General features: G+C 57.1%; 3 protein-coding genes across 4 annotated transcripts; 1 reads left to right on the forward strand and 2 right to left on the reverse strand.

Moving 5' to 3' along the window:
• Positions 1-283: 283 nt before the first annotated feature.
• Positions 284-6324, reverse strand: RFXANK (regulatory factor X associated ankyrin containing protein). Of its 2 annotated transcripts, none has more exons than XM_042794969.1 (10): positions 6070-6324; positions 5495-5703; positions 5192-5269; positions 3730-3810; positions 3302-3367; positions 3044-3144; positions 1898-2023; positions 1278-1395; positions 1036-1116; positions 284-665 (listed from the first exon to the last, which is right to left on the reverse strand). In XM_042794969.1, the coding sequence occupies exons 2-10, from the start codon at positions 5694-5696 to the stop codon at positions 607-609; spliced, it is 912 nt and encodes a 303-aa protein (XP_042650903.1). In that variant the 5' UTR covers positions 5697-5703; positions 6070-6324; the 3' UTR covers positions 284-606. The 2 variants fall into 2 exon arrangements, with proteins under 2 accessions (XP_042650903.1, XP_042650904.1); XM_042794970.1 differs by having other exon boundaries at positions 1329-1395; positions 6070-6318.
• An 809-nt stretch (positions 6325-7133) lies between these two features.
• On the forward strand, positions 7134-15250 carry BORCS8 (BLOC-1 related complex subunit 8). The gene is made up of 5 exons (XM_032993755.2): positions 7134-7210; positions 8726-8838; positions 13177-13241; positions 13652-13759; positions 14692-15250. Exons 1-5 carry the CDS (start codon positions 7174-7176, stop codon positions 14732-14734), a joined length of 366 nt encoding a protein of 121 aa, XP_032849646.1. The 5' UTR covers positions 7134-7173; the 3' UTR covers positions 14735-15250.
• Positions 15251-15346: 96 nt separating this feature from the next.
• On the reverse strand, positions 15347-21701 carry TMEM221 (transmembrane protein 221). Its single transcript, XM_042794191.1, has 3 exons — positions 21178-21701; positions 17608-17693; positions 15347-17345 (listed from the first exon to the last, which is right to left on the reverse strand). The coding sequence occupies exons 1-3, from the start codon at positions 21477-21479 to the stop codon at positions 16828-16830; spliced, it is 906 nt and encodes a 301-aa protein (XP_042650125.1). The 5' UTR covers positions 21480-21701; the 3' UTR covers positions 15347-16827.
• Between the last annotated feature and the right edge of the window lie 3251 nt (positions 21702-24952).

Below are 24952 nucleotides of genomic sequence, written 5' to 3' on the forward strand. Positions count from 1 at the left end.
GGGCCGTGCTGTGTTCCTGGCTGGCAGGGTGATGCTTCCCGCAGGGTTCTGTGGATATTTCCCTGGCTGGTTATAGTGCTGCACGCAGCAGGGGCCTGGCAAGTTTATGGGCGTTAGGAGGGAGCTTCTCTCTTCAAAGGGACAGCTCGGGAGAATACCAGGGCACCGGGGGGGTGCGGGCCTTGAAGAGGTTGGTTGGCCCAGTTCCCCTCGTGATTCCCCAGTGCTGGGATTGGGGACTGGGAGCTGTGACAGGTTGAGGCAATGGACAGGGCCCCACATGGCTGCTTTAGAGTTTACTTTCAATAATGCAATACCTGAATGCACACACGCACGAAGCAGCCGAGCCTGGACAGGGCAGAAATGCAGCTGCCCTGAGGAATGAGTCCCCCGGTGCGAGGGACCGTGGCCGTGCCACGCTCCGGGAGAGGCACAGGTCCACCGAGGGCAGGCGGTTCCCGGCCTCCTCCACGTGCTCCTTGCTCGAAGCACCCAGCCGCTGCCCGTTTCGGGACGGCAGGCTGAGGCTGCGGTGGTCCCAGAGGAAAGCCCTGCGTTTGTCGGGAGAAGCGCTGGCGCTGCGGCAGTGCAGCGCGAGCCGCTACGTCACTCCAGCTCCTTGTTCTGAAATAGCTTGAGGATGTGATTTTCAATAACCTGTTGGACTAACCGAGGGGAGAGAAGTGAAACCCGGGGAAGCCAAGCCTGCAAGAAGCCAAGTGCCACTGTGGGCAGGACCTGGCCACCATTTTGCTCCTGTTTCCCATTGGGAGGCTGGAAACCCCCTTTCTCTGGGGGCCTGTTCCCATCTCCCCTGTCCCAGCCCTATCTCCAGCACAGCTCTGGTTTGGAGGGGAAGCAAGGGGAACAGGAGCCATCCTGATTCCTCTGGCTCGGTTTCTCTGTGTGGCAGAGCGTGGAGCTGTGGTGGAAGGTCCAAAAAAGTCCCAAGCAAGGCTGGAAGCTGGGAACTGCCTGGAGGCTTTTCAGGGAGGGAAGGCAGGGCTCCCTGCCAGGCATGGAGGGGACACTTGCCTTTCTTGTGTCCCAAGGCCACGGCCAGATCCATCGGGGTGTAGCCAGAATCCGCCTCTGTCGTCAGATCGGCGCCGCGAGCTGCAAGCAGGCATTGGAGATCAGGGCACAGCGCTCCCCTGCCAACGCGGCGTCCCCTCCAGGTCAGGCACAAGGCGAGGGGACCCCCAAAAGGTGCCTGTCCTGGCTGGGCAGCCCCGCCAGGAGTGGGGAGCTGCTCGGTTTCTCCCCCCAGGCATTACCAACAAGCAGCGATTCGAGGCCAAGGACTAAGGGCAGATCTTCCCCGTTACCTAGTAGGGCCTTGACACACTTGACGTGATTGCCACGCACGGCGTAGAGCAGAGGAGTGCCGCCGTTCTGCAGGGAAAGGGAAGGGGCTGTGTCACTGCCAGCCTCGCACGGGGCCCTGCTTCTCCCACCGCGATAGATCCCTGACCCACTGGGAACCCCTTTCCGCCCTCTCCCAGCCCCAGGCTGGGTGTTTTCTCACAGAGTAGCTCTGCACAGGTTTTATTCCCTGTATGCAATACAATAACTTTTAAATTGTGTAATTTTGAAGACAGCCTTAAGTTCTGAGCGCTCTTTCCTTGTGGCTGGTAACATCACCAGCGTGAGCAGCTGAGGAAACCATTTAAAATTATTATCCAGATTAATTTCTCAAAACAGCTGCACAAGCAAGCAAACAAGCGCTGCGAGCCTGGGAAACATCTCGGAGAAAGGCACCGCTGCTAACTCAGCCCAGAGCGATGGGAGCTCGCTGCTGCTTTTCAGAATGAGTTTTGCAGAGCCCCGTCGGGGCCCGGTGTCGCTCCCGGCGCTGGCACGGTCCCCGCAGCAGCCTGCGCCCGGCGGCACTCACCCAGTCGTAGATGTTGATGTCCACGTTCCGCTCCAGCAGCATGGTGACGATGTCGGTGTAGCCGCCCATGCTGGCCAGGGACAGGGCGCTCTCCCGCTCCTTCGCCAGCGCGTGGGGGTCAGCGCCCTGGGGACGGGCACAGGCGTTAGCCCCGACGGGCAGGGGAGCCGGGCTGAGACCTGGGGTGCTCAGCGCAGCCTTGCTGGGCACCCCTGGGGGGGGGCTGATCGTGGGGCCAGGTCCCAACGGGTTGGTGGGGCAGAAACGGCTCACGCATTCCCGGTGACCTCTCCTTGCCAAAGTCTTCACCAGGCATATTTTAAGCACCATCAAGCACCTCAGGTGAGGACTTAAAAGCCCTTCTCCAGTGTCAGTAAACTAAGCCTGATGGTTTCTGTTACTCAGCCCTTTTCCCCATCACTAATAACAGTCTTATCGGCCCCGTACAATATCCACCATCTCTTTTGTTACTGATTTACTGAGAAAACCTCCCTGTTCTCCAAGCCCTGCCAGCCATGGACCTCTCCTGGACTTCATTATAGCCTTTATCAGTGTATCACCTCATTTATTTTCGGTTCTGTTTGTCTCTCTGGTAATACATTGCAAGTTTGCTGCTAATACAGTAACAGAGCCAGAGTTTGGCCAGTGCTTATGAGGTGTGAGTGCTTGCTGATCACTGGACACATGCGGATGTGGGACTGAGCTTTGGGGAGCGGCATGATCCAGAGTGCATGAGGATCTGGTTCTTGCTCACCCCCAGACAGTCCTCAACTGCAAGCCCAGCACTCAAGGACGATGCAGCAATGAGTTCATTAACTGCAACGATACCTTGGTGAGCACATTGGCTGGCAGATTACAGGGCCCAAGTGATAAACCTGATCTCAAATTACCAATAAGCAGATATTTAATTACAAACAGTTATTGCTAGCTGTGAGATAAGGCTCTTCATGCTCCTGACTTAGCTCACAGCCCAGTGGGGAGCAGCATCCGACGTCTAAGCCGTTAGCTCTGTGAACATGTCCTGCTTGGTGCCATGGTACAGACTGGCTGAGATGGTACTAGGATGGTGCTGGACGATCCGGCAGCCACCAGGATCAGAGATGGGAAGTCTCCTGTTAACAAGGTGCTGCATGAGCGTGGCCTTACCCATTCCAGCAGGTGACGGACCGTTTCGATCTCTCCAAAGGCTGCAGCCCAGATCAGTGGTGTGAAACCTCTCTCATCAGGCTTATTTACCAGGTTCTCACCTGCACAGACATGGATGAGACACCGTAAACAGGAAGGGCAAAGCCCCTTCTCCCTGTCCTCCCAGTAAACCCAGCAAAGGCTGTAAAACTAAGCTGAGGGTTTATCGAAGAGTGCGCTGTGACCTGGTAGGACTCTGTATGATCTGGGGACACGTACCTTTCCGAAGGTGCTCTTTCAGCTGGCTGAGCTCACCTTGGGCAGCAAGCTGGTGGATGGACAATGCTGGGGGATAGAAAGAAGTCACCCATCAGGACAAAATGTTTCCCCAGCTCAGCACCTACCATCTGCAGGTGGGTCCCTGCAAGCCTGGGGAGGTGGTAACTGGCCAGCCCACATCTGAGCCCCAAAAACCCCAATGGGTAACTCACACCCTTCTGCTGCTCAGCGGCGGGGACGGCCAGCCATGGCGAGTGCTGGGAGTGACAGCATTGGAGGGAGCAGCCCGAGACCGCTGCGGTGGGCGCTGAGCAGCGTGGCAGCAGCAGACGGAGGGAGGGTCCAACCCCACTGCCCCTCTGCTCCCCCTACACCCCACATCCCTCCGTGTCTGAGACGCACAGCCCTCTCTGCCCGGCGGTACTCACTGTCCAGTGTGGCTGGGAGGGCCGAGACCTCATTGCCTCGCTGCCGGTTCGTCAGCGTGTTTGAGTGCTTCAGGGGGAAACCTGTTCAGAGAGAGGAGAGTCGGGACACATCACCTCCATGCACAGGGAGGAACTACACTGATTTGAGGCCAAGAGCTTCCTGAAAGCTCAGGGTGATTTATCTGAAGCTGTTCCCTCCTGTCTGTAAGGAACTGAAGGAATTAATGCCTCAAACATTCCTCAACACAGAAAGCCTCAAGGACAAGTTGTGGCCTTTGTGATTAGCCTAAGGAATGCTGCCCAAGGAAGCGCGGAGTGTATGGAAGGGGCACAGCTCCACTTCTTTGCTGCTGTAGTGCCAAATTCCTCAGATATGCCTCAAAGGAAACTATAAGTTTGGGTCAAAAAAGTTGATAAGCTAAAGGCTGGAGAAGTATCCAAGAAGAAAAAAACTGAGGAAGAAGTAAAGGTGGTAGGGGGGAGCACGACCACCTCATCTGTCATGGAAGTGAGTTCCTGGAACACCTGCCTCTCCTTGTCTAGTATGCTAATCAGCTGATAAGATGAACTTAAAAGGTGACAGAAGACTTTGCTGTGTGTGCACCCACCACCCAAGGTCACCAGACCTCAGACAACACTGGAACGAGGAGTGGTGACTGGACTCTTTTCCTCTCCTTTTCTTTCTTTTCTTTTTTATAATTTTATCAATAAGAGACCACATCGCTTACTATCCTTTTCCAAGTTTAAGTTGTTTCTACCACAAGTAAAACATTTTAACTGGTCATTGGGTGTCATTTCATGTTAATTTAACCCGAGAATCACAGAAATCACAGAAATCACAGAACCTTTACGACTCCCTGGGCTCACAGTCTAGGTCCTAACACCTGTCCTGGCAAAAACTGAGTCCTGCAAAAAAGTGAATTATTCCCTTGCAAGTAAAGAGCCTAGAGACTGAGGTTTGACCAGTGCGCAGGGACCAACAACTGAGCAGGGCAGATAAAACAGCCTGAACAGCTGCCCAAGGAGGGGCAGGGGCCATCTGGGGCACGGCGGGAGGCAGAGATCTGGCATTAATGGCATAATTGCAAACATTATACTACAGAGGACAGCCTGGGGGATGCGCTCAAGTTCATCTTCACATTTCCTACCCTTGAAGAGCTCCACTTGGAAATCTCAATGTGTTTTCAACAAGCAATTTGTAGTTTAATTAGGAAAGTATATGAAAAGAGTTTGCTGTCTCTGGTTCCACTGCATGGAGCTGCAGCGACCTCTCACTGCTGACACAAGTCATCACCAAAGTCTGGATTTGGACTTGGCCTTGCCACATTATGGAAGGGACCGGCAGCAAGACTTTTTTCTAGCTGCTGTTGTGGGATGAGAAGCCCAGATGACCTCTCCAGTGCCTGTCTCCCATGGGGGCTGCGTCTGAGTGTCTGTGAGCACCAGGCTCTGCAACACTCACAGTCGAGGGTCAAGAGCTCGGTGCTCCTCTGCCTGTCCATCGAGGCAGCCGAGGGTTTCGGGAGAGTGTCTGCTCCACCTACAAAACAAGGGCGGCCATTAGGGACCTTGGTTCTGCTTATCGGGGAGCAGGCTGAGCTCCACACCCAGCACAACGAGACCCAACCGGCACGGCAAGCACCCCGCCTGCACCCCAACCCCAGGGCAGAGGGCACGTTGATTCCCGGTTTACAAGGGGACAGATGCTGCAGGATCCCGGGTCTGCACGTGCCCCAGCTTGGCTCCCGTCACCCCCAGCACTCACCAGCCCCGTGGTCCAAGCGTGGCGTGTCCTGGTCCGGCTGCAGGCACCCCAGGGGAGCACCGCTGTCCCCCCAGCCCCCGGTCCCTGCCAGCTCCTCTGCTGCTCTCCCCGTTCCATTTTTACCCTCTCTCTGGAGCTCCTGGGCATCCCCGTTGTTCGGGGGGGTCTCCATGAGACAAGCGACGGCTTCTTCACCTTGCATGGGGCAGCTGCCACAAAACAGTGTCTTGGGAAAGGGGGCAAAAAGTGGGGACATCTCCCGGGATGGGGGGGGCGGGGGGGAAGCTGCCAAATCCCCGAGCACCCAGTGCTTGCAGCACCGAACCCCTCCACGCCGGCAGCGCAGTTTGGGGTCCCGCTCGCCCCCTCCCATCGCACCCCCGGATGACAAAAAAAAAAACGGGGAGCGTTGCGGAGCGGCACGGGGACCATCTCGGAACCGCTCATCCCAGCGCGGCCGCCTTCCCGCTCCCCGCGGGACCGAGCCAGGGCAGGTCGTGTGTCCCAAACACCCCCCCACACCCCCCCCCCCAAAAAAAACCCACACCTTCTCCTCCCCCGCCACCCCTGCCCACCTCGCCGTGCCCGAGCTGGCCGTTGTTCCCCACCGAGGTGTCCGGGCTCACCCCCCGCATTCCTCCCCCCCCCGGCTTCTTCCCGCCTCCTGCCCCAGCACTTCCCCTTCCTCCGGCCTCGGCCCGGCCGGGCCCCGTCGGGTTTGGGATGGGGGGGGGGGGGGGGGGGTTGCAGCCCGAAGGGATCGGGGTTTGGGGGGGCACAGTGAGGGGGTTCCCCTTGTCCCAGCTCCTCCTGCCCGCTGCCGGCGCGGAGGCCGGGCGAGGCGGTGTTAAAGCGACAGCCCCTTGCGCGGGATGGCGGGGGGGGGGGGACGGACACACGAGGTGGGGGCGGCCGCGGGGCGGCAGGTCCCCACAGATGGCGGCGGGGGGACAACCCTCCACCCCATAGTCCCCGCTCCGTCCCCGCCTTTTTGTGCCTCCTCCCCCGCGGGGCCCCGTGTCCTGCTGCCGCCTGAGGAGAGCGGGTTTGCACACACACCCCCACACCCCCCCCCCCCCCCAGGGCGTGGGGGTGGGAGCGATCCGGCCCCACGGCGCCATAGCGGGTCTGCGAGGGGACAAGGGTCCGGCGGGGAGACGGACGGACGGACGGACGGACATCCCCGCGGCCTGGCAAAGTGCCCGACGATATCCCCGCTCCCCTGAACAGCACCGGGGAGGGGGGTGGGACGGAGCCCTTCGCCCGCCCGAGGCTTCCACACACAGACGCCGTGGGGCGAGGACACACACACACACACATCGATGAGGGAAGGGGCGATCGATGTGTTTTAACACACACACACACACACACACACACACACACACACACCGCCCCTGCCAAACCGGGGCTGGGACGGCGGGGGGGCAGCGGGGACGCAGTGACCCGCCCCGGGGGACCTCCGAGACCCACCCGCGGCGTGGGCACGGCCCCGGGGTGAGGGCGGGAGGACAGCCCGTGGGGAGCACTCGGCTGTGATGGGGGGGGGGGGGGGGTGAGGCGGAACGGTCGCGCCGGAGCGATGTTTCCAGCCGGGGCCGTTTGCGGGGCGCCGCGGCCGTTTCCAGCCGGGGCGGTTTTGGCGGGCGCCGGCGGAAGGGGAAGTGGCGGGGAGGGAGGTGATGGAGGAGCCCGAGATGCAGCTGAAGGTGAAGAAAGGTGGGAGCGGGCTGGGAGTGGCGGTTTGGTGGGGTCTGGCAGCCCTGCGGCAGCGTTTTGCGGGTCCGAGTTGGCCGGTCGCGACAGGACCCTGCGGGTCGCGACAGGGCGCGGGCAGGACAGGGCTCCGCAGCGGCAGCAAAAGTCGCGACAGGGCCCTGCGGGTCGTGAGGGGGAGAGAGAGAGAGAGAGAGAGGTGAGGCGGGGCAGGGCGAGTTGCGGTAGGGTAGGCGGGGGCAGGGCTCTGCGGGGCCCAAAAAGGCACCGTGGGGGTTAGTCGCGATGGGGAACTGGAGGTCGTGACAGGGCAGTGGACGACGACAGGACCCCACAGCTCGGGGCGGGCGGAGCTGGCGGGACTCTGGTGGGTCCCCCCCGGCCCCTCGGAGCCTGGCTCTGCTGTGGGGACCTGCCCTGTGTCCCCCACTCCCGACTCGTCCCCTCTTTACCCGCATCACTGCGAGGGTCTGTTGAATAACGGGTGTCAGGAGGGGAGACAGACAGACAGCAGCTGTGTCTGTCCCGGGTGGGTGTCATTGTGCCTGTACAGTTTTATTCCCATTTGCATTTGGAAGGCTCGGCATGTCCGCCGGCGTTACAGAACTGGGTTGTCTGAGTGGTTGTTGCTGACATGAAAGCTCCAAAGGGAGGAGGAGAGACTCATCTTCCTTAAAATAGAAAATGTAGCAGAAGGTGAAAGGTGCTCTGCCTCAGCCTGGTGGAAACACTCCCTGAATCACACCCCACTGATTGTGGACAATGAAATGATTTCTGATTTTTATGTCTCTTAATTATTAGGAGCTGTCAGTGTTCTGGTGAAGCTGCAGGGAAGGAGGGATCAGAGCTGTGATGTAGTGGGGCAAAGCACCCACTGAAAAGGCGTCTCTGCGGAGGGGGACCCAGGCAGAGGCTGGGATGAGAGGGGTCAGGGAGGGAAAGCAGCTCACAGGCAGCTCGGAACGACACCGAAGCTTCCCGAGCCCTGGTCTGTGCCCAGCGCGCCTCCTCTCTGGAGATTTTTAGGGTGTCACCCGGGGGAGGTGACACTGGCAGGACCCCGCAGCGGGGTTGTGGCTGAGACACAGGTGAGCTCGAGGGCCTGAGCAGAGATGAACCCAAACGGCTGGTAATGGGACCGGGAGCAGGAGCCGGGCTGCTGCTGGGCTCCGCTCATCCCCTGGCCCCCTCCAGATGCCTCAGGAAGGATCGGGTGACGGGCATAACCCGAGTGATCCCCAAAACCAGAACACCCAGAGCTCGTAGGGGACACGTGGAGCCAAGCTCATTGCTGGCTGCAGGTGCCATTATGGGGAGAGTGGAAATAGAACTGCCTGTTCAGCAGGATTTTGCTTTCACACCCTCCTCAACAGCCTAGTTATAAAAAATACATGGGGTTTTGCTCTGATCCCTCCATTCCTGTGTTGGGGACAGGACCAGCGTACCAGGGTGCCCTTTCCAACCCCACCTTCCCCACTGTTGCTCCCTGCTTTCCACAATTGTTTTTTCCTCTTGCAGTTACAGACAAATTCACAGAGAGCATGTACGTCCTGGCCAACGAGCCTTCCGTGGCACTGTACCGGCTGCAGGAGCACGTGAGGAGATCCCTTCCGGAGCTCGCCCAGCACAAGGTGAGTCGTGCTTCGCTTTGGACTACAGAGCTGTGACACAGTTGGGCACAAAACTTTTTCCTGGCTTGCCACATCATCACTATTTCACCTCCTTTATGGGGTGGGAAGGAGGGAGGAAGTCAGCCATGGGGGTGCGAGGTGCTGCAGGACCCTGACTCGGTCTGAACTGGCGGGGATGTTGCAAATTTACCCGTGGACCCGAGGTAAAAAGCTGGAGAGTCCAATCCCATGCTCACACAGCTGGACTTGTGTGTGGAGACAAAGAAAAACGAGTAGTCTCTTTTGTACAGGGAGGAGGGAGGTGTTAAATCTTATTACCCCTCACACTCTGAGATTTTTATTTCCTGCATAAAATAAGGGGGAGGGTGAGAGGAGGGAAGGGGGAGTGTGAAGAAACACATGTGAAGAGCCCACATGAGGCAAAGCAGGATAATGAATCGCATCTCACAGCTGTGTTCCTACTTTCCTCCAGAGCACGGAGCACAGACACTTTAATGCCAGCCTTGTTGTCCTTCTCCCTCTTCTGCCAGTCATGATTCATTAGGAGTGATGTCTCATGAATAGATTACTGCTTCATGTCTATGCTAATGCACTGTCAGGCCCCATTTTTCACCTTTGCTTTACAGCCCTGGTTTCCAAATTAACCTGGATTGTGACACTTTATTATTCAATTATTTATTAACATTTTATATACGTGTCTGTGTGCAGTGGTAGGTATATAGAGATGTATATGTATGTATAGCACATGCTGATGTGATTGCATCACTGGCATGCAGGAGACAGGTTTGTAATATTATTCCTGAGCTGTCAGTTGCTTTTATTTAATCAAGATAGTCCCAGTTTCGGGGAATGTGTCCTGAACAAAAGGAAATTGAGCAAATTGTATGACGAGTCATGCAGAGGGAAGAGATCAGTTTCCATCACTGAACGGTGCATAACGGGGCTGGGGGCGAGGGGCAGTGCAGAAGCACTAATGGAAGCACCAGCTGAGCAAAGGCGCCGGACATGGAGCGTGTTGTTAGGCAGCAGGCTTTGTGCCAGGCAAGATCTCTGAAAACCTTTGATTCTCTCATTTTCCCTGCTCGGCATGCTCATCACAATTATCCGCAGTGTTCTGCGACCTCTCTGGCTCATCTGAGTTCATTTCCTAGCTGCAGCCATCCCAGAGAATTCTCTTTTGTAGCAAAAATTGCTGCTGTTTTCCACTTTTTTCTTGTGAGAAAGGAGGTCATGCTGTCCTGTGGATGCCAGCAGCAAATACAAGGACCCTGCGTCCCCCCATGTGACTGCAGCCATCACAAGCATCAGATACCTTTGCCCCTTGATGCCTTCATGTTCAGCCTTGCAGCTGCCCTCCTGCCCTAGCCACTAGCCCCAGCTGGGGCAGCTGTGGCCTTTGTACATGAGGAAGAGCTCACCGTACTCCCTGCAGTAACAGTACACGTCAGGACAAAGCTGAACCGACCACGCGGTGCTCTCTGCCCCAGCGCACTGCAGGGCACTGCCCTGCTGCCACCCCAGTATCTGTTTGCCTCTCTAGTGTTAAAAAACATTTCCTGATGCTTGTTTGGTGGTGCTGCTGGTTACATCATTTTCTTTTTGCCCACTGCATGGGCACTTCCAGCTTCTTAACTGCTTTCCTTGTTTCTGGCTGTGTGTTTAGCGGTGCAGTGATGTGGCAAGAGCTGGGAGAAAATGGAAAGATTACTTGTGTCAGCTGGAACAACAGCAGATCCAGGGCTGCTGCTAGTGACTTTTCCTCCAGCCTCATCAGCTCCTGAGTTTTTTTTCCAAGGCTGCAGCATCGTTTTTGGGAGCATGCTCTTCTCCCTGCTGGTAACCAGTCCCTGATACGAACTGGGAGGGTTAAACATAACTCGGTTAGGACAATGTCCTGACTGTGCTGCCAGGCTGCTGGTAATGGGCTTGTGGCCAGGTTTTCTCCATTGTCCTTGATCCCACTCTCATTTTATCCCATTTTCAGGCATTGCTGTTTGCAGCGAACAGGCTGGGCCTGTCAAGCCTCTGAGCCCAGGCATCCAAACCCCAGGAGAGAGGGATGTGCTCGGGGCCCTGACAGGGCCGTCGTCACAGTGGAGCGTTCAGTTAGATGGGGATGGATATTTTGGGTTGCTTTGCCAGAGCCCATCGGCTTTGTGGCTAGAGACTGGAACAGGAGGGTGTCAGCAGGGCTGTGCACCGTGAAAACGCTGTCAGGTTTTATCTAAATCAGAGCAAAGGCATTAAAGTGAGGCGGTTTTAATTCTTCAAAACAGAAAAGAAGAAGAAGAAACGTTATTTGTGGATCCATTCTCAGGTAATTTAGTCCCAAGATGTAGGTAATATGTAAAGGAAACAGGATTTATCGGTGGTTTCCAGCTTTCCTTCAGCTGCGCAGCAACTCCGTCTCTGGCCGATTGAATTCTCCTGAGACGCAGCCTTTGAAATTCCCAGGGGGATTAAACTTAGGCAAAATCGTGAGGGAGGGGGCTGAGAGAAAAATGTCTGCAAGGAGAAGGTCACCTCCATGCCTTTACAACCAGCAACTTCCTATGATTTGATAAAACAATAATCTTAATACCTTCCTCACCATCTCAAGCTCTCCAAGCAGATTTACCACCTCCCTGATAAGAGAGAGGCCCTTGCTGCCTCTGCGCTTTGTAGCTGCGCTGCTAAGCCCCGCTCTGCACAGAGTGGCCTTTCTGGATTTCCCCATATCTTTTGAGAACTTACATCCCAGCATTAATTTACTTCCGAGCAACAGTAATATATCATTAGCGCTATTGTGTATTAATAGCTGGCTTTAGTTCTTAAACTGCATCCGAGGGTATGTCCTGGGAATTTGAAGAAAGGACATCGAGAAAAGATTAAAAAGTGAGGAGCTCTAGGGAAGGGCTCTTGTACCTAATTAAGGACATGAAAATCCCAGGAATTGGTGGGAATGCTGGGAGCAGACATTACTGGCTCTGGTACCGGGAAATTATTGAAATCCACTGGTGCTCAGAAACGGCGGGACCACAGGCTGTGGCATGTACCACTGAGCCAGTGCGATGTCAGGGTCTAAATGGCTGTTAAAGATCAGCTGGCAGCTCTTGGAGAGAGCAGGGAGAAAAGCTGCAGGAAGGTTTCTGCCTTTTTTGCAGCTGCCTCTGTGCGCAAAGTGTGTTCCCAGCAAGAGATATAGTCATGTAAAATGTGGTTGGGCTCCGGGGTGGGTGCAGTCTCCGTGAGGTTATGAGTCCTGGGTTGAAGGACCCTCTCCTGCAGAGAACTGCCTAGAGCATTGCATGTAGAGGCTTGTTTCTTTTGTAGTTTAAAGCTATGTGGTCAAGCGTCCCAATGTAGGGCAGGCTTTGAACAGCAGAAGTGATTCTGGATGCAGTCCAAGCTCATACCCAACCTCCTTCACTCACAGAAAGAGGCCCTTGGATTTCCTCTGGCTTGTAACTAGACCCAGCAGAATAGACTGGAGAATTAGCTCCCATGAGAACATATTTTAAAGAGTGCCCGAACTACTTAAGGACTTTTGAAATAATTATCTATTGAGCTACACCTCTGAATTCAGCAGCTCTTTCATTGTGACTTGTGTGTTTGTTTGGTTTTTCTCTTTCCTTGGAGCTACAGCATGCAATTATGTCCCATGCTGGAGCTGGCTGCATGCAGTGCTGCTTGAGTCCGTGTGAAGTTTACGGGGCTCCTTCCAGCTCCTGAAAGAAAGGGCAGAGTGCTGACTGCTGCTTGGGATCAGACACCAGAGTTTCAGAGCAGGCTGGAGGACGGGGCTGCTTGCGGCTGTGAAAACATTTATGAATGGCAGGTCTAATGAAACGAGAACTTTCAGTGCTGTGAAAGAAACTTCTACCTGGTTTTGCATGAAGGGCTAAGGACCAAACTCCACAGGAGCTGTGTTAGTTCAGATCCTGGCTGCCTGCTGGGCCAGACACACCGGGAGATCTGAGTATTTTTGAAACATCCAGCTGGTCCGTTGCACTTAGCGCAGTTTCTGGTTTCTCACAGCCTGACTGAGTGTGGCTCTCAGCTGGCTCATGGGCTAAAACATCTGAAAACAAGGGGAATTTTGCCAGAGTATCCAAAGGGTTGGCCTGAACTAGTAGCCCTTCCAGAAATACATGCTATAAATGTTTCTTTTAAATGTAATGTGTGGCACCTGGACTGTGTCATGGGCTGTCAAGCGGGAGACAGAACTCAAATGCAATTTCTGGTGAAAAGCAGCCAGAGCCCTTGTTTGAGCAGGGTTGGCAGAGTGTATCGCTGCGGGCTGCGCCGCTGCCTCTGGCCAGTGTGCGCCTAACGATGGCGCCTTCTCTTCTCTTCCAGTCCGACATGCAGAGTTGGGAGGAGCAAAGCCAAGGAGCCATCTACACAGTGGAGTATGCCTGCAGGTACGGGAGACCCCCTCCAAGCAGGAGGCTTGCGTTCGCAGGTGGAGGTGGTGGGGTAGAAACAAAGCAGAGGCTGCCTGCGCTGCCCTGACGCCTCCCTGGTGTAAGCTGGGGAGAAGGCGGGCGGTGTGAGGGTGCGAGGCAGTGCTCTCTGAGCCGTTACCGTGAATCTCGGGGGCTTCGCTTTGATGAGCATGCCAGCTCTTCCCCAGCTGTGCAGACCTGCTGCTCTCCTGCAGTAAATCCACCCGCCAGCTAGCTAGCGCGTGAAGTTGAGGTTTCTTATTAACAGCCTCCTCTGCCAGGGAGTGTGCGTGCTCTAAACCCACTCTGGAAATACTCTTTTTCCGCCTCTTTGGAAATACTAACCAGTCCTCTATCTCCCTCCACCCCTTTCTCTCTTCTTTCAGTGCCATAAAGAACATGACTGACAGCAGCGTGTACTTCAAGAGCATTGACAGCCTGCTCAAACATGCCATAGCCATGAAGGATCAGCTGAACGCTGCACAGGGCCGCAGGTAGCAAGGGGATGTGACTCTGCCTGTTTAGCTGAGTGACTGTTCTGGCTGGCAGAGGCTTTGGTGATGTAATGCAGCCCAGTGCAAATATGCCAAGCAGTTATCTCGGTAATATGATTCCAGACTATTATTTGAAAGAGCATGCTGCTTGCCTTCCAGTGATCTTCTGGCTTTGTTTACTGGGAAATGAGTAATCTTGTTTACAAAAGGGCAACTGGAAAATAATTTATTTCCATATTTAAAAAGGGATGTTTGGTTGTGTAATACATCAAATCTTTGTTGTGTCAAAGGCATTTGGAGTGACATGATGTTACCAAGATGGAGTAGGTGAGAGGCTGCGTTTGGTGCTCTTCTCTGTCACATATGTGGCTCTTTTTGGGCAGAGTCTCGTAGAGATAAGTGGTAGCAGAATGATGATGCATTTTTGTATGTTTGCAGTTGAACTACAGCTACTAAAATATCTTCCATCAGATCATCTGAGTCTACTGTATTTGTCTCTCCTGAGAACGGTGTTGGTATTGGAGTCTGACTGGGTAGGAGTGAGAAAATTCCCAACTGCCCCTCCCTGATAAAACCACCACAGTGAACCCAGAGCCTCTGTCTCTGCAGAATGACTCTGCCTTAGACGCTTCTGGTTCAGGTTCTGCATTTCCCCAGTTGCCTGCGTGGCAGGGTCACACTCTGTGCAGCCCGGAGCATTTTTAGTGGTTTTTGCAGTGGTGTGGCTGTGAAGATTGCTGTCTCGACACCCACAGGGGCTAGTGTATGCTGCTCCATAGTCTGCGCAGCATGCTGAGCAGTCTGTTTGTCTAAGCTGCTCTCCTGCCACAAGCAGTGAGGTTTTATTTGAGGAAGCCCCTGGTTCTTCCCATTCTTCTGGCTGCTGGTGTCCTGCCTGCCTGCTGGACGTGACTGTCTCTTTCTTTTTACAGCGCTGTTGCCCCACAAGCCAAGAATCCTCCAGCCAGTTCCTGATTTCAGACAAGACTGGCCGTCCTTTGCCGCCTTCTCCAGCCCAGCTCTATGTTCTCCAACCACGGGGAGGAGTGAGAAACCACCCGCTCAAATCTGTGAAGCTGCACAGAGGCTCTGCCTGCCTCTCCATTCCCAGTAACAAGGTGCTGCACCTAAGCAGGCAAATCCTGCCGCTGGGGTCAGGACTGCATTCGGGGGGTGCTTTGGGGAGCACTTGTGTCCCTTTCCACAGCACTTTGCAAAAGGGAAACGGGGTGGTTCTGCATTTGTCCTCAGTGCATTTTGATGGCAGACTGCTATGAAGCGTTTTTCTCTCTACCTCTTGGCCACAGAAGTATCTCAGAAAAACTAGGTCTTGCTTTCAGTATTTTGTAGATGGCTGTGTAAAGACGTAATGTGGGCACACTTCAGCTTTGTTCAGGAGGTATTCTGCGAGGAGAGTTTTTCATGTGTGTGCCAGGGAGTTGCCGGATTTGGTTTTAGTGAGAACAATAATAAAAAGAAAAAAAAACCAAACAAGGAAGTTCTGTCTAAAACCTGCCCCTGTTGCTCACTCAGGCTGGGGGGTCTTGGAGCCTGCTGGCTCTGCGTGTTTCAAAGGGCATGGAGCAAAACAAAGACATGCAGAGTTTTGAGCCTTTCAAGTGAAAAAAGGAACTGTCCTGTTCTTCAAAAAAAACAACAAAAAAAGGACTTTCTTCATCCCCTGTCAAGCAGTGGGAAGCAGAGCTGTATGCACAGCTTCGGAGGTCACTTCAGAAATGATGCAACTTTAATGTTAATCTCTCCTGGAACCAACAGTTCTCTTCTGCTGAAGAATTTACCAAGGATGCGGGGATCAAAGCAGTGCTAAACTCAGTTTCCAAAGAAATCATATTGTGCTCAGGATAACAGGTATCTTTCAGGATAATAGCACGGGAGGTGAGAGGAAATCGGTTTGAATCGGTGGCCTCCCTTCATGCTTTACACCACAGTAAGGCAGAAATGCTTTACTGATTGCCGAACGATAAGGAGTTGGGGAAGAACCAAGCGTGCTGCTGCTCTGGGCCTGGGCAGGGCTGGCAGAGCATGGGGCTGCGAGTAGGGGGACAAGCACGAGCTAAACCTGCTCGTGCTTCACGGAAACAGCTGCTGCCTTTAGTACTTGCACTTTCTGCCCTGCTTGCAGCAGAGGACTGGCAGTGCCAATGCAAACCCCATCCCGGACCTCAGCCTCAACAATCGGCGCTCGTCTGGTGGCACCCAGGTAATCCCCAGGGAAGTCCCTCCACCGCTGGGCACTGGGGCTGCTCTGGCACCACCCCATCCCTGCTGAGAGCTGTTGGGTGACCTGCTTAGCAAACCGCTCGCTGCTCAGAGCGGGGATGTGCTGGTGCCCAAGCAGCAGGCTCCCTGCCACCCCGAACCCCACCCTCTGCAGCCTGCAGGCTCCTCTGGTTCCATCTCGCTTGTTGCTCCTCCATCACCTCCCGCAGTTTTACGCCTGCCTGGCTGCGCGCTGAGGGGAAACCGTGCTGGGTCGGTTGTGGGGACGGTCTCGGTGTAGCGCTGGCTCCTGGGGATGGAGGAGGAAGGAAGGAGGCAGGGGGATTGCAGGGAGGTGCAGCCAGCTGGAGAAATCGGCTGGGATCTGCTGGAGAAGGAGGCTGGGATCTGCTGGAGAAGGAGGCTGGGTCTGCTCATGGACAAGGTCCGCTTGGTTCTTCTCAGCCACGCGTTCCTCTTCCTTGGCTGCAGCTGGGACAGCTGCGGGGGTCCTGCATGGGTCTATGCCAGCCGCTGCCCTGCCAACACCATCCTAGTTTGGTGGCAAGTGCCAGCAGCGTTGCAGGTGGCAGGAGGGGCTGGTGGCTCAGGGCAGGCGGCCAAGGGCTTTTGGCTTTGAGTGGAAGTGGCATCTTCTCAGTAAAAGGAGCAAAGAGCATCAGGAGGTGGCTGCATAGACCCCTCCCGGGTAAGAGGATGGAAGAGCAGCCACCCCCCTGCTCTGGGGAGACATGACCTAGATTAAGCTCTAAATAGAGATGCAAATCTTGGCCCTGGTGCTTGCAGCTCCCCTGGGACGAGACAGGGTGAGGAGGTCCCACTTCCACTCACACCAGAGTCGAGTCTTTGCCCGAGGCTCCAGGATTGCGTGACAGCACATTCTTCATCTCCTGCGTGACGCCGTTCCAGGGTTTGCCCTGTGCCTGCAGCAGGCCTGACTCTGCCGACAGCGTCCTGTGCGTTCGGGGTGGGTTGTAGCTCTCCTTCTCGGAGCGAAGCCCGGGGCTGCCCGACGAGGTGAGGTTGCTGCTGGCCGGAGAGCCCAGCTGAGACTTGCGCTCCAGGAAAGGAGGGAAGGAAAATTCCCGGTGGATCTCAGGCCGGGGCCGGGGCGCAGCCACATTCCTGTTGTTCAGATCGCTGGTGGAGGATTCGCCATGCTGGGCAGAATCGTTCTCGTACAGGGTGTGAGACACCTCGGAGCGGCTGCGGCGTGAAACCTGGGAAGCCCGAACCAGGGCGTGCGTCACTGTGATCAGCAGGACGATGATGCCGGAGGAGAGGATACAAGCGCTGGCGATGCCGGCCTCCAGTTCAAAGAGCAGCAGCATGTAGATGGCAAGAGCTGGAAGGAAAGGAGAGTGCAGAACATCTTGAGGAATGGGACTAAAGCGATGCGGCTGACCTGCAAACTTGAGGCCTTGTGAGGGCTGGTCACTGAGAAAAGTTCACACTACAGGAATGAGCTGGCAAAGCCATTTGCAAAACAAACCCTGAGCTGAAGTAGAAACTCAGTGGCTCACAGGCGCTTGGCAACCAGTACAGGATGTATGGTCTGGGCTGAAAATGCCTGATCCCTGCTGTGCTGGTGGGAAATGAGCACTTGCCTGTTAGGTAGACTGAGACCCCGCAGCAGAACAAGCCGATGGCAGCGTGGCGAACCGTCCGGCTGTCCAGGAGGAACCAGTCTGCCCTGTGAAACAGGTGAGAAAAATACAGGTAGTAGTCTCCTGGTCTCAGCACAGGAGAAACGCTGATGCTCTGGCCCCTGCTGAGAAACTGAAATGCTGGTTTTGCATAGAGAAGGGGCTCAGAACCAGGTCACAAGACCAAGGACCTCTGCTGAACTGGGGTTTCCCCCAGGCTGCTGGGTTGCACAGCTCTGGGCTGTGTTCTTCCCGCTCTGGAACATAAGATTTTGAGATAACTTGAAATTTCAAACTTTTCCTGCCCAGTTCGAGCTGTGCTTCAGAAACCAGACAGGGTCAGGGGCTCAGGAGACACAAATGGCTGGAGGCTTTTTGCAGGTGACTTCAGGTTCAGCAAACTCTGAAGAACAAGCAAGGAACAAAACAGGCGTGTCAAGTCCATCTCCCCCTTTTAAAGAAAGAATGACAAGTAAAGTGCTGGCGCATTGAATTAAGCAAGGCCAGGTTCTCTCTTCACCCTTGGGATTGGATTTCTGTGCTCAGCTCAGATTGCAAGCCTTTTGTCTGCAAGGGGCTTGGTACTTGAATTGTGCTTAAAACACGTGAAAAGACCAGCTCCTTTCCAGCAGGGCTTTTGTTTCCCACCCAGCACTGACCCCTGCGCCTGCTGCCTGCGCTTTCCACCGGCGAGCTCGCTGCCGGGCCACCGACAGCTCTGCTTGGGCATCTTCGGAGCCAGATTGACCTGGCAAACCTCGGCCCTGGCTGGGCTTTGGAGGCTGCTGTTGCCAGAGGATGCCTCTTCTAACTGGGAGTGCAGGCAGGGGTCGTTAGGAGACGCAGCGTAGTGTGGCCAGGGCGGAGGTTGGCAGATGAATGCCAGGCGACTCTGAGGGGGGGGGTTGGAAATGTGAGTGCTCAGAGCAATGCGGGCAGGACCGGGATGCTGGGAAACCCCAAACAGCCCCTCGAAACACCTGGAGGGTGCACAAAACCTCACTGGTCCCACTGGCCACCTTCAGAAGTGCCCAGGAGCCGTTTGGAAACGCAGCCTAGCTTCGAAGGACCAGCTGAAGGGGCAGCAGCACAAGCATCCTCCTGGCAGGACCAGCCCTCGTGCTGCCAGGTGGTGAATTCAGCAGCCGAGGACGCTGTGCCCTGGCCCAGTATCCCCCCAGTATGGCCTGGCCTCTTCCTCTTCTCCTGGGCTTGTTGTAGCCCCTCGGCCATTGCCGCCTGCAGCCAGAAGCCGTTAACAGACCCTGGACCTGCTGCCGGCGGGGAAGAGCAGCCGCTTTGTTTTATTAATTACCTGAGTCAGGGTGTGGGGGGGGGGAGGGGGGGGGGGGCACGGATTAGCGGGGAGGAGGAGGACTTTGTTTGGAGCTGGCTCGGACTATTGAGCACAACGCTGAGAAGCGGAGCGGTAATTCAGTGTGACAGGCCCAACGTGGGAAAGGTCCCTGGGACGTGAGCGGGTCCCCTAATGAAACGGGCGCCCGATGGGGCCAGGCCAGCTCAGCCACAGGGAGACGGCGGCTAATGGTGGCCCATGTCCCGGGGGAGAGGGGCTGCGTCCTGCCGGTACCTCCTGCCCGGGGACAGCCTGCAGATCAGCATCCCTGTGTCCCAGAACCTGCTTTTTTCCTCCCAAACACGAGTGTAACCCTCAGGTTTCAGCTGGGGAAACTGAAGCACAGCCGGACTATTCAATCTGCTCAAACTCCCAGGCAGAGGGATGCCAACCCACAGCTCCCAACCTTACCAACGCCTCGTATTGCCTGCAGCAAAGCCAAAAGCAGCCTCTGGCTTTGCGGGGGGTCTGAAGCAGAGCCCAGAAATATTATTTAAAAATCAAATTGTTTGGGAAGAGCTTTCCCGCTCAGCGAGATGCACCAGCGGGGTCCGCAGATGGTTGCTCTGTCCCGTAAGTCCTTGAACGAGCTGCTGCTGCTGTTGGAGTGTGGGCTGTCCCACGCCGCCACGCTCCATCTCTCTACCTGTGACTTCGCATCTGGCTCTGCCTGATTAGCGCTGCTCCCGTTTCACACTCGCAATTTTCAAAGTTGAACCTCGAGTACTTTACAGCCCAAATCAACGCCAGATCGTAGACAAATTTACAGCTGATGGGGGATTTTCTGCTGTAGCAGTTTTTCAGAAGAGCCTCAGCTCCCACCAAAAGCAAAGTCTTCTACCAGAACTCTGTGCTTTGCAGAAATATTTTGCTCTCATTCGTTAACGAGCACACCAAGTGTCAGCTGCTCTTGGAAGATGCCAAGAGGAGACGCTGCTGCTTGCTGGAGTACCTCCAGCCATCAGAGCATGAGGCATTGATGAGCTTGTCTAATTAGGGACAAAAGTAACTGTTGAAACACTATCATTTCCTTTAAATGAGTTTTGACTCGCTTAGGTCAGTGCAGTCCCAAAATGGTCCCCTGGGGTCTGTTGCATGAGCTGCATGGAGGGACCTCCACGTACAGACCAGTTTCCACCAAGATGCTTTTAAATCTGATTATTTACGAGTTGGTTTGTTTTTTTTTTCTTATTTTAACCTAGATGCAGAGCTGGTGCTGGGCTCTGCGGGCAGAGGAGCCACCAACCCAGCTCTGGTCTCTGCGGAGGAAGGAGAAGGGAATTGCTTTGGAAACGGTTTTGCAAGTGTAAGTGTGCTGGTAATGATTAAGTCAACACATGTCTCGGGTTAATGATCCCAGGCCCGTGGTGGTTTTGGTGCTAAGTGGCCTGGGCAGTCACCCTGGCAGTGCCCCGGGGAGCCTGGCTCTCCCGCTGCAAAGGGACAAAGCTCGGGTGCTGCCGGGTGTCATGGCCAGGCCCAGCACGTCACCTCTTAGAGCTGAGCTGGGCTGGTGGGCCGGGGTAACCCCGCTGGCCCGGAGAGGGGCCCTAACGCAGTGCTGGGGGTACACAGGGATGTTTTCAGGGAAATTAAACAGTGTGTATTAGCGGAGGGGCTGCTGTAAACTTGCTCCTGGTCACTGCAGGCGCTACGCACAGCTACATCCCAAATTAAGGGGCACATTTACAGCTCTGGGGTTCCTCAGCCAGAGCTGCCCCTGGGCAAACACTCCAGAGGTGAATTTTGTGATATCCAAGTGCCGGCAGCATCGTTCGGTCCCCGCAACCCACCTTTCATGGGGACACTGACTGGGGGGGGCCCTGGCAAAGGCTGGATCTTGGGGTGCAGGAGGGGTCAGTGGGGCTGCACCGGAGCCCACGCTGCGGGGACGGACACCCCGTGATGGGTCCCAGGCCAGCAGTGCCACCCTGCACCCCTCATTCCCCCAATCCCTTCTGTACCCCCCTCAGCACCACCCCTTCCCGGGGGACCTCCTTCCTCTCCAGCCCCCTGCTCCCCCCCCAGCCTCCCTGTGCCCAAGACCCCTCGGAGCCTCCCCTCCACCCCCGCAGCATCCCCAGAGCACCCCGGTGCCCCCCCCCCCCAAACCCTCCTGCATCCCCGGTGGCCCCCGCTCCCCCCTGCACCCCCGGTGTCCCCGCGGCTCTCACCGGTCGGGCCCGGGCTGCCCCCGGCACAGCTCGGTGCTGAAGTAGCCGTGGAGGAGGCAGAGGAGGAGGCAGCTCACGTTGAGCACCAGGCAGAGCGCGGCCAGCACGGCCGATACCGGCAGCAGCACGGCGGCCGCCGGCTCCGGCAGAGCCCCTCGACCGGCACCGGGACCGGCACCGGCACCGGCCCGCCCCGACGGCAGCTGGAAGATGAGGCTGGAGGCGAGCAGGGCCATGGCGGCGGCCAGAGTCCCGAAAAGCAGCAGCACCGTCAGGGCCCGCTGTGGGTAAGCGGAGGGCATGGCGGGGCCGGTACCGGGAACCGGGGGGCACTGGGAACCGGGGAAGCACCGGGCCGGCAGAGCCGCTCCTCTCCCCAAAGTTGCGTGCGCTGCTCCCCCCGCCACCCTTCCCCAACCCCGCCGCCGCCGCCGCGCTCCTGGTGCTGGATCCCGGATCGGGAACCGGCACCGGGCAGGGAGCACCGCTCGGGGCGGCCGGAGCTGCAGCCCCGCCGGGTGTTCGCCTCCCTCCCTGCGCCGCTGCCCGCCGGGGCGGGCCGGGGCGGGCCGGTCCTGCCTCCCCCCGGGGACCGGGACCCCCCCCCGGGGCAGCGCAGGGCGGCTCCGCCCGGCACTCACCCCCCGCCGGGCCCCGGGAGCCTCTTCGGGCCGGGGTGGATGGAGGGAGCGGGACCGGGGGGGCTCCGGGGGGCCCGTTTGGGCTGGGGTGGATGGACAGAGGGACGGACGGATGCATCCCGCCACTCCCCTCGGCTCTCCCCGCTCCCAGGGCTAGCCCTGGTTTTTCCTGCTCCTGGGAAAATCCTGAGATCAACCCCACCAGCGTAACCCCAGCCTTGGCGAGGAGCGTGAAGGGATGAGGAGGGGGCATCTCAGTGACCTAATCCTGCTGCGCCCCCCCGGGGTGAGGGGTTTTGGGCCTCCACCCACTGCGGGAGCACCCTCGCCAGGTCAGGAGCGAGCACCCAAGATGTTCTGAGTCCTCCAAGGCTGAGAAAGGACCCGTGAGGCGCTGCCCTGCCATCAGCTGCCGGCCCTTGGGGCCGCCACAAATTTCCTGTGTCTTATAAATATCCTGGGAAGCAGAAGCACCTTTTCCCCTGGGATCTGCCCTGCCAGCGGGTCCCCCCTGTGAATCGGGGAGGATTCAAGGGGGATTCATACAGAAAAATTCACTCTACAGATCACCTGTTACCTTGGGAAAGACCCTACGCCTTGCAAGCAGTGGGGAAACTGAGGCAGAGTTCCCCCACTCAAACCCCCACCCTCCAGTGCAGCAGTTTTCCCCGTGGGTGAGACGAGGGGACATCGGGATGGGGCCTTTCCCTGCACGCCCCGGGCACCCCGCCAGCGCCAGGCCTGGGGACTAGTTGCACCGCTGACTCCTCCAGCCTGGTGTCATCAGCGCCTGGGCCCGCGCCCAAGCACGGCTGTGGGATCCGGGCAGGGTGACCTTTCCGTCTGGCCGAGGAGCGCTGCCGGCCTTCCCGTCCCGCGTGGGTGGTTCCTGCTGGCACCCTCTGCTCCGGCCGGAGCCGCGCGGGACACGGGCTATTTTGAAAGCTGGTGTGTTGGCCTTGGCAGGCGGCGCGGGTTTGGCTCCCGGCTTGTTTCCAGCCCCGCTCACATTTTTGGCTGGGGGTGGTGGAGGTGGAGGGGAAACATGACACATCAATCCCCAGGTCTGTGTTGCTGGTGCTTGGCCCAAAGTCCCCAAACTGGCTCCTGGTGATGGTGGCTGGGAGAGTGATGGGGCTTGGCCATGTCCTAGGGGCACTGTCACTCAGGGTGCAGAGCCCAGGGCGCCCAGCAGCTCAGGATCCCCAAAACCCCAGGATTTGGGGGCAGGAAGGGCCTCAAGAGGGAGCTCAAAGCTTTCAAGCTGCCAACATGGAGCTTGCAGGGAGCAGATGGGCAGAGAGCCCAGCCTGGGCACCCCCTGAGCCGGGGGGGCCGGGCAGCCCCTGCGCCCAAAGAGGGGGTTCTGCTGGGGTGACTGGAGGGGGCTCTGAGCCAGGCCAAGCCCGCGGGGAAGCCCGAAGCGAAGTGGGGGTGGGACGGGGCAGGGAGGTCCCACTCCCCTGGGTGGGCAAAGGGCCACCCCTGCATGTCCCTAGACCCCAGCCCGGGGCAGGACAGAGCATCTGGACACATCGTCTCAGATTCCACGGCTGCTGGGACACTGCTCTGCGGATGCTCTGGCACTTCTGCTCTCCCTCCTACCTCCTCTTCAGGATCAATTAAGATTATGAGCAGGGCTAATTAACAGCCTGCTAATTGCACTCTGAAGCCCTCTATAAATCGTGAGCTTTAAAAGCAGCTCTAAGAAAGATGTCATGTCCTTTCTACCAGCTCAGCCTACACCAAAAGCCTCTTCCAGAGAGTCCCCATCTCTCCAGCCCCTTTTCCCAAACCCCCAGGGCTGGGACCGGAGTGCCAGCATGGCTGGGGTGGAACGACATGTCCCCGCTGTGGGGCTGGTGTGGGAGCTGATTTCCAGTGAGCCATTATAACCCCCCTTTCCACCTGCTGCCTGGGCGACTCCGCTCACGTAAAGGGAGCTTGGGAATTGCATCAGTTCTCCCTTGCTGCGGTAAACACGGGTGTTTCCCGTGGGAACCCCACGCCGAGCAGCTCCCGGACAGCCCTTCACCTCCCCACCACGGCCGGAGGGAGCAGGACACCCCAGCATAGCCACCCACCCCACGGCACACAGCAGCCACCCAGGAGATGCCCGGCAGATCGTGGGCTCGGGGGAGCCGGAGCTGAGCGTGGTGGTCATGGTCATCCCGGTGGCACCACCACGGCTTTGCCGCCACCAAGGCAGAGGTCACCAAGGACAGGAGATGAGCAGGGGTGTGAATTGGGTGGCATGTTCTCTGGGGTTGATTTTGGGGCCAGGTTTGGACCCGGATGCAGAGCCAGGGCACATCAGCATCCCCTGAGCTCAGGTTCTGCTTCCCCCAGGGAAAAGCACCTTCTCAGCTCCGCTGCTCTGCGCCCTCCAGCCGAAACGCTGACTCCCAGCTCCGCTGTGCTATTCCCCGCCGTCAGACCCAGGCTGTCCGTGGGTCTGTCACTGTGTGATGGAGCTGTGTCTGCCTCCTTTCTCTTTACAAAACCCACTTGATTTCATCTTCCCAGGCTTCGAGCCGCAGGATTCGCAACCACCTGCATCCTCCGGTCCCCACTCGAGATGCCCCAGTGCAGAGCGGCTTTCTGCCACCTTCCCCAAGCTGGGAGTGGGGACAGTGCCAGGAAATCACAGCACTGGTGTCACCGAGGCCTGTCCCCACCCTCCATGCCGAGTCAGGGGGGGACACATGGCGATGTTTGCAGCAAGGAGGCGTTGGGTTGCTTTTATTGAAGCAGGGTGCCGGCAGCGCGCAAGCTGCGTGCGGAGGTTTCGCTCGGCGTCCCCAGCGCTTCCTCGCAGCCTCCCTCGGGTTATGTCACTGCGGTTCAGCGGTCCCCGCGCAGGGCTCTGGGGCCACTCGCTGCAGGGTGGGGACAGGGACAGGCAAGAGGCAGGAGCAGGGGGAAGCCCCCCCCCCCCCCACTTCCCCAGGGTAGGTCACTTCATTTATAAAATTAAAAGGTAAAACTGAGAGGGAGCATGTTGGATGTTTCCTTTTGGAGCTGCAAAGCAGCGGCAGGGTTTCGAGCTGGTGAGGTGGTTTTTTTTTTCGCTGTGGTTTTCACAGTCCTCAGTGGAGCTGGGGATGGGGGGGGCTGGCACTCCCCAACCCTGT

This window comes from Tyto alba, unplaced genomic scaffold (assembly GCF_018691265.1).
Source record: "Tyto alba isolate M040663 unplaced genomic scaffold, T.alba_DEE_v4.0 Super-Scaffold_20000042, whole genome shotgun sequence".
Lineage (NCBI taxonomy): Eukaryota > Metazoa > Chordata > Aves > Strigiformes > Tytonidae > Tyto > Tyto alba.

Bases quoted from the DNA above. Each gene is read 5' to 3' on its own strand.
- RFXANK (XM_042794969.1), bottom strand. From the start codon at position 5,696: ATGCAAGGTGAAGAAGCCGTCGCTTGTCTCATGGAGACCCCCCCGAAC. The intron at 3,368-3,729 runs GTGAGTACCGCC...TCTATCCCCCAG, and splicing joins CCTCCCAGCCACACTGGACA to CATTGTCCATCCACCAGCTT. The intron at 1,396-1,897 runs GTGAGTGCCGCC...CTTTCCCTGCAG, and splicing joins ACATCAACATCTACGACTGG to AACGGCGGCACTCCTCTGCT.
- BORCS8 (XM_032993755.2), top strand. From the start codon at position 7,174: ATGGAGGAGCCCGAGATGCAGCTGAAGGTGAAGAAAG. The intron at 7,211-8,725 runs GTGGGAGCGGGC...TTCCTCTTGCAG, and splicing joins GCAGCTGAAGGTGAAGAAAG to TTACAGACAAATTCACAGAG. The intron at 8,839-13,176 runs GTGAGTCGTGCT...CTTCTCTTCCAG, and splicing joins CGGAGCTCGCCCAGCACAAG to TCCGACATGCAGAGTTGGGA.
- TMEM221 (XM_042794191.1), bottom strand. From the start codon at position 21,479: ATGCCCTCCGCTTACCCACAGCGGGCCCTGACGGTGCTGCTGCTTTTC. The intron at 17,694-21,177 runs GTGAGAGCCGCG...CCTGTTTCACAG, and splicing joins GGGCAGCCCGGGCCCGACCG to GGCAGACTGGTTCCTCCTGG. The intron at 17,346-17,607 runs GCAAGTGCTCAT...CTTTCCTTCCAG, and splicing joins GGTCTCAGTCTACCTAACAG to CTCTTGCCATCTACATGCTG.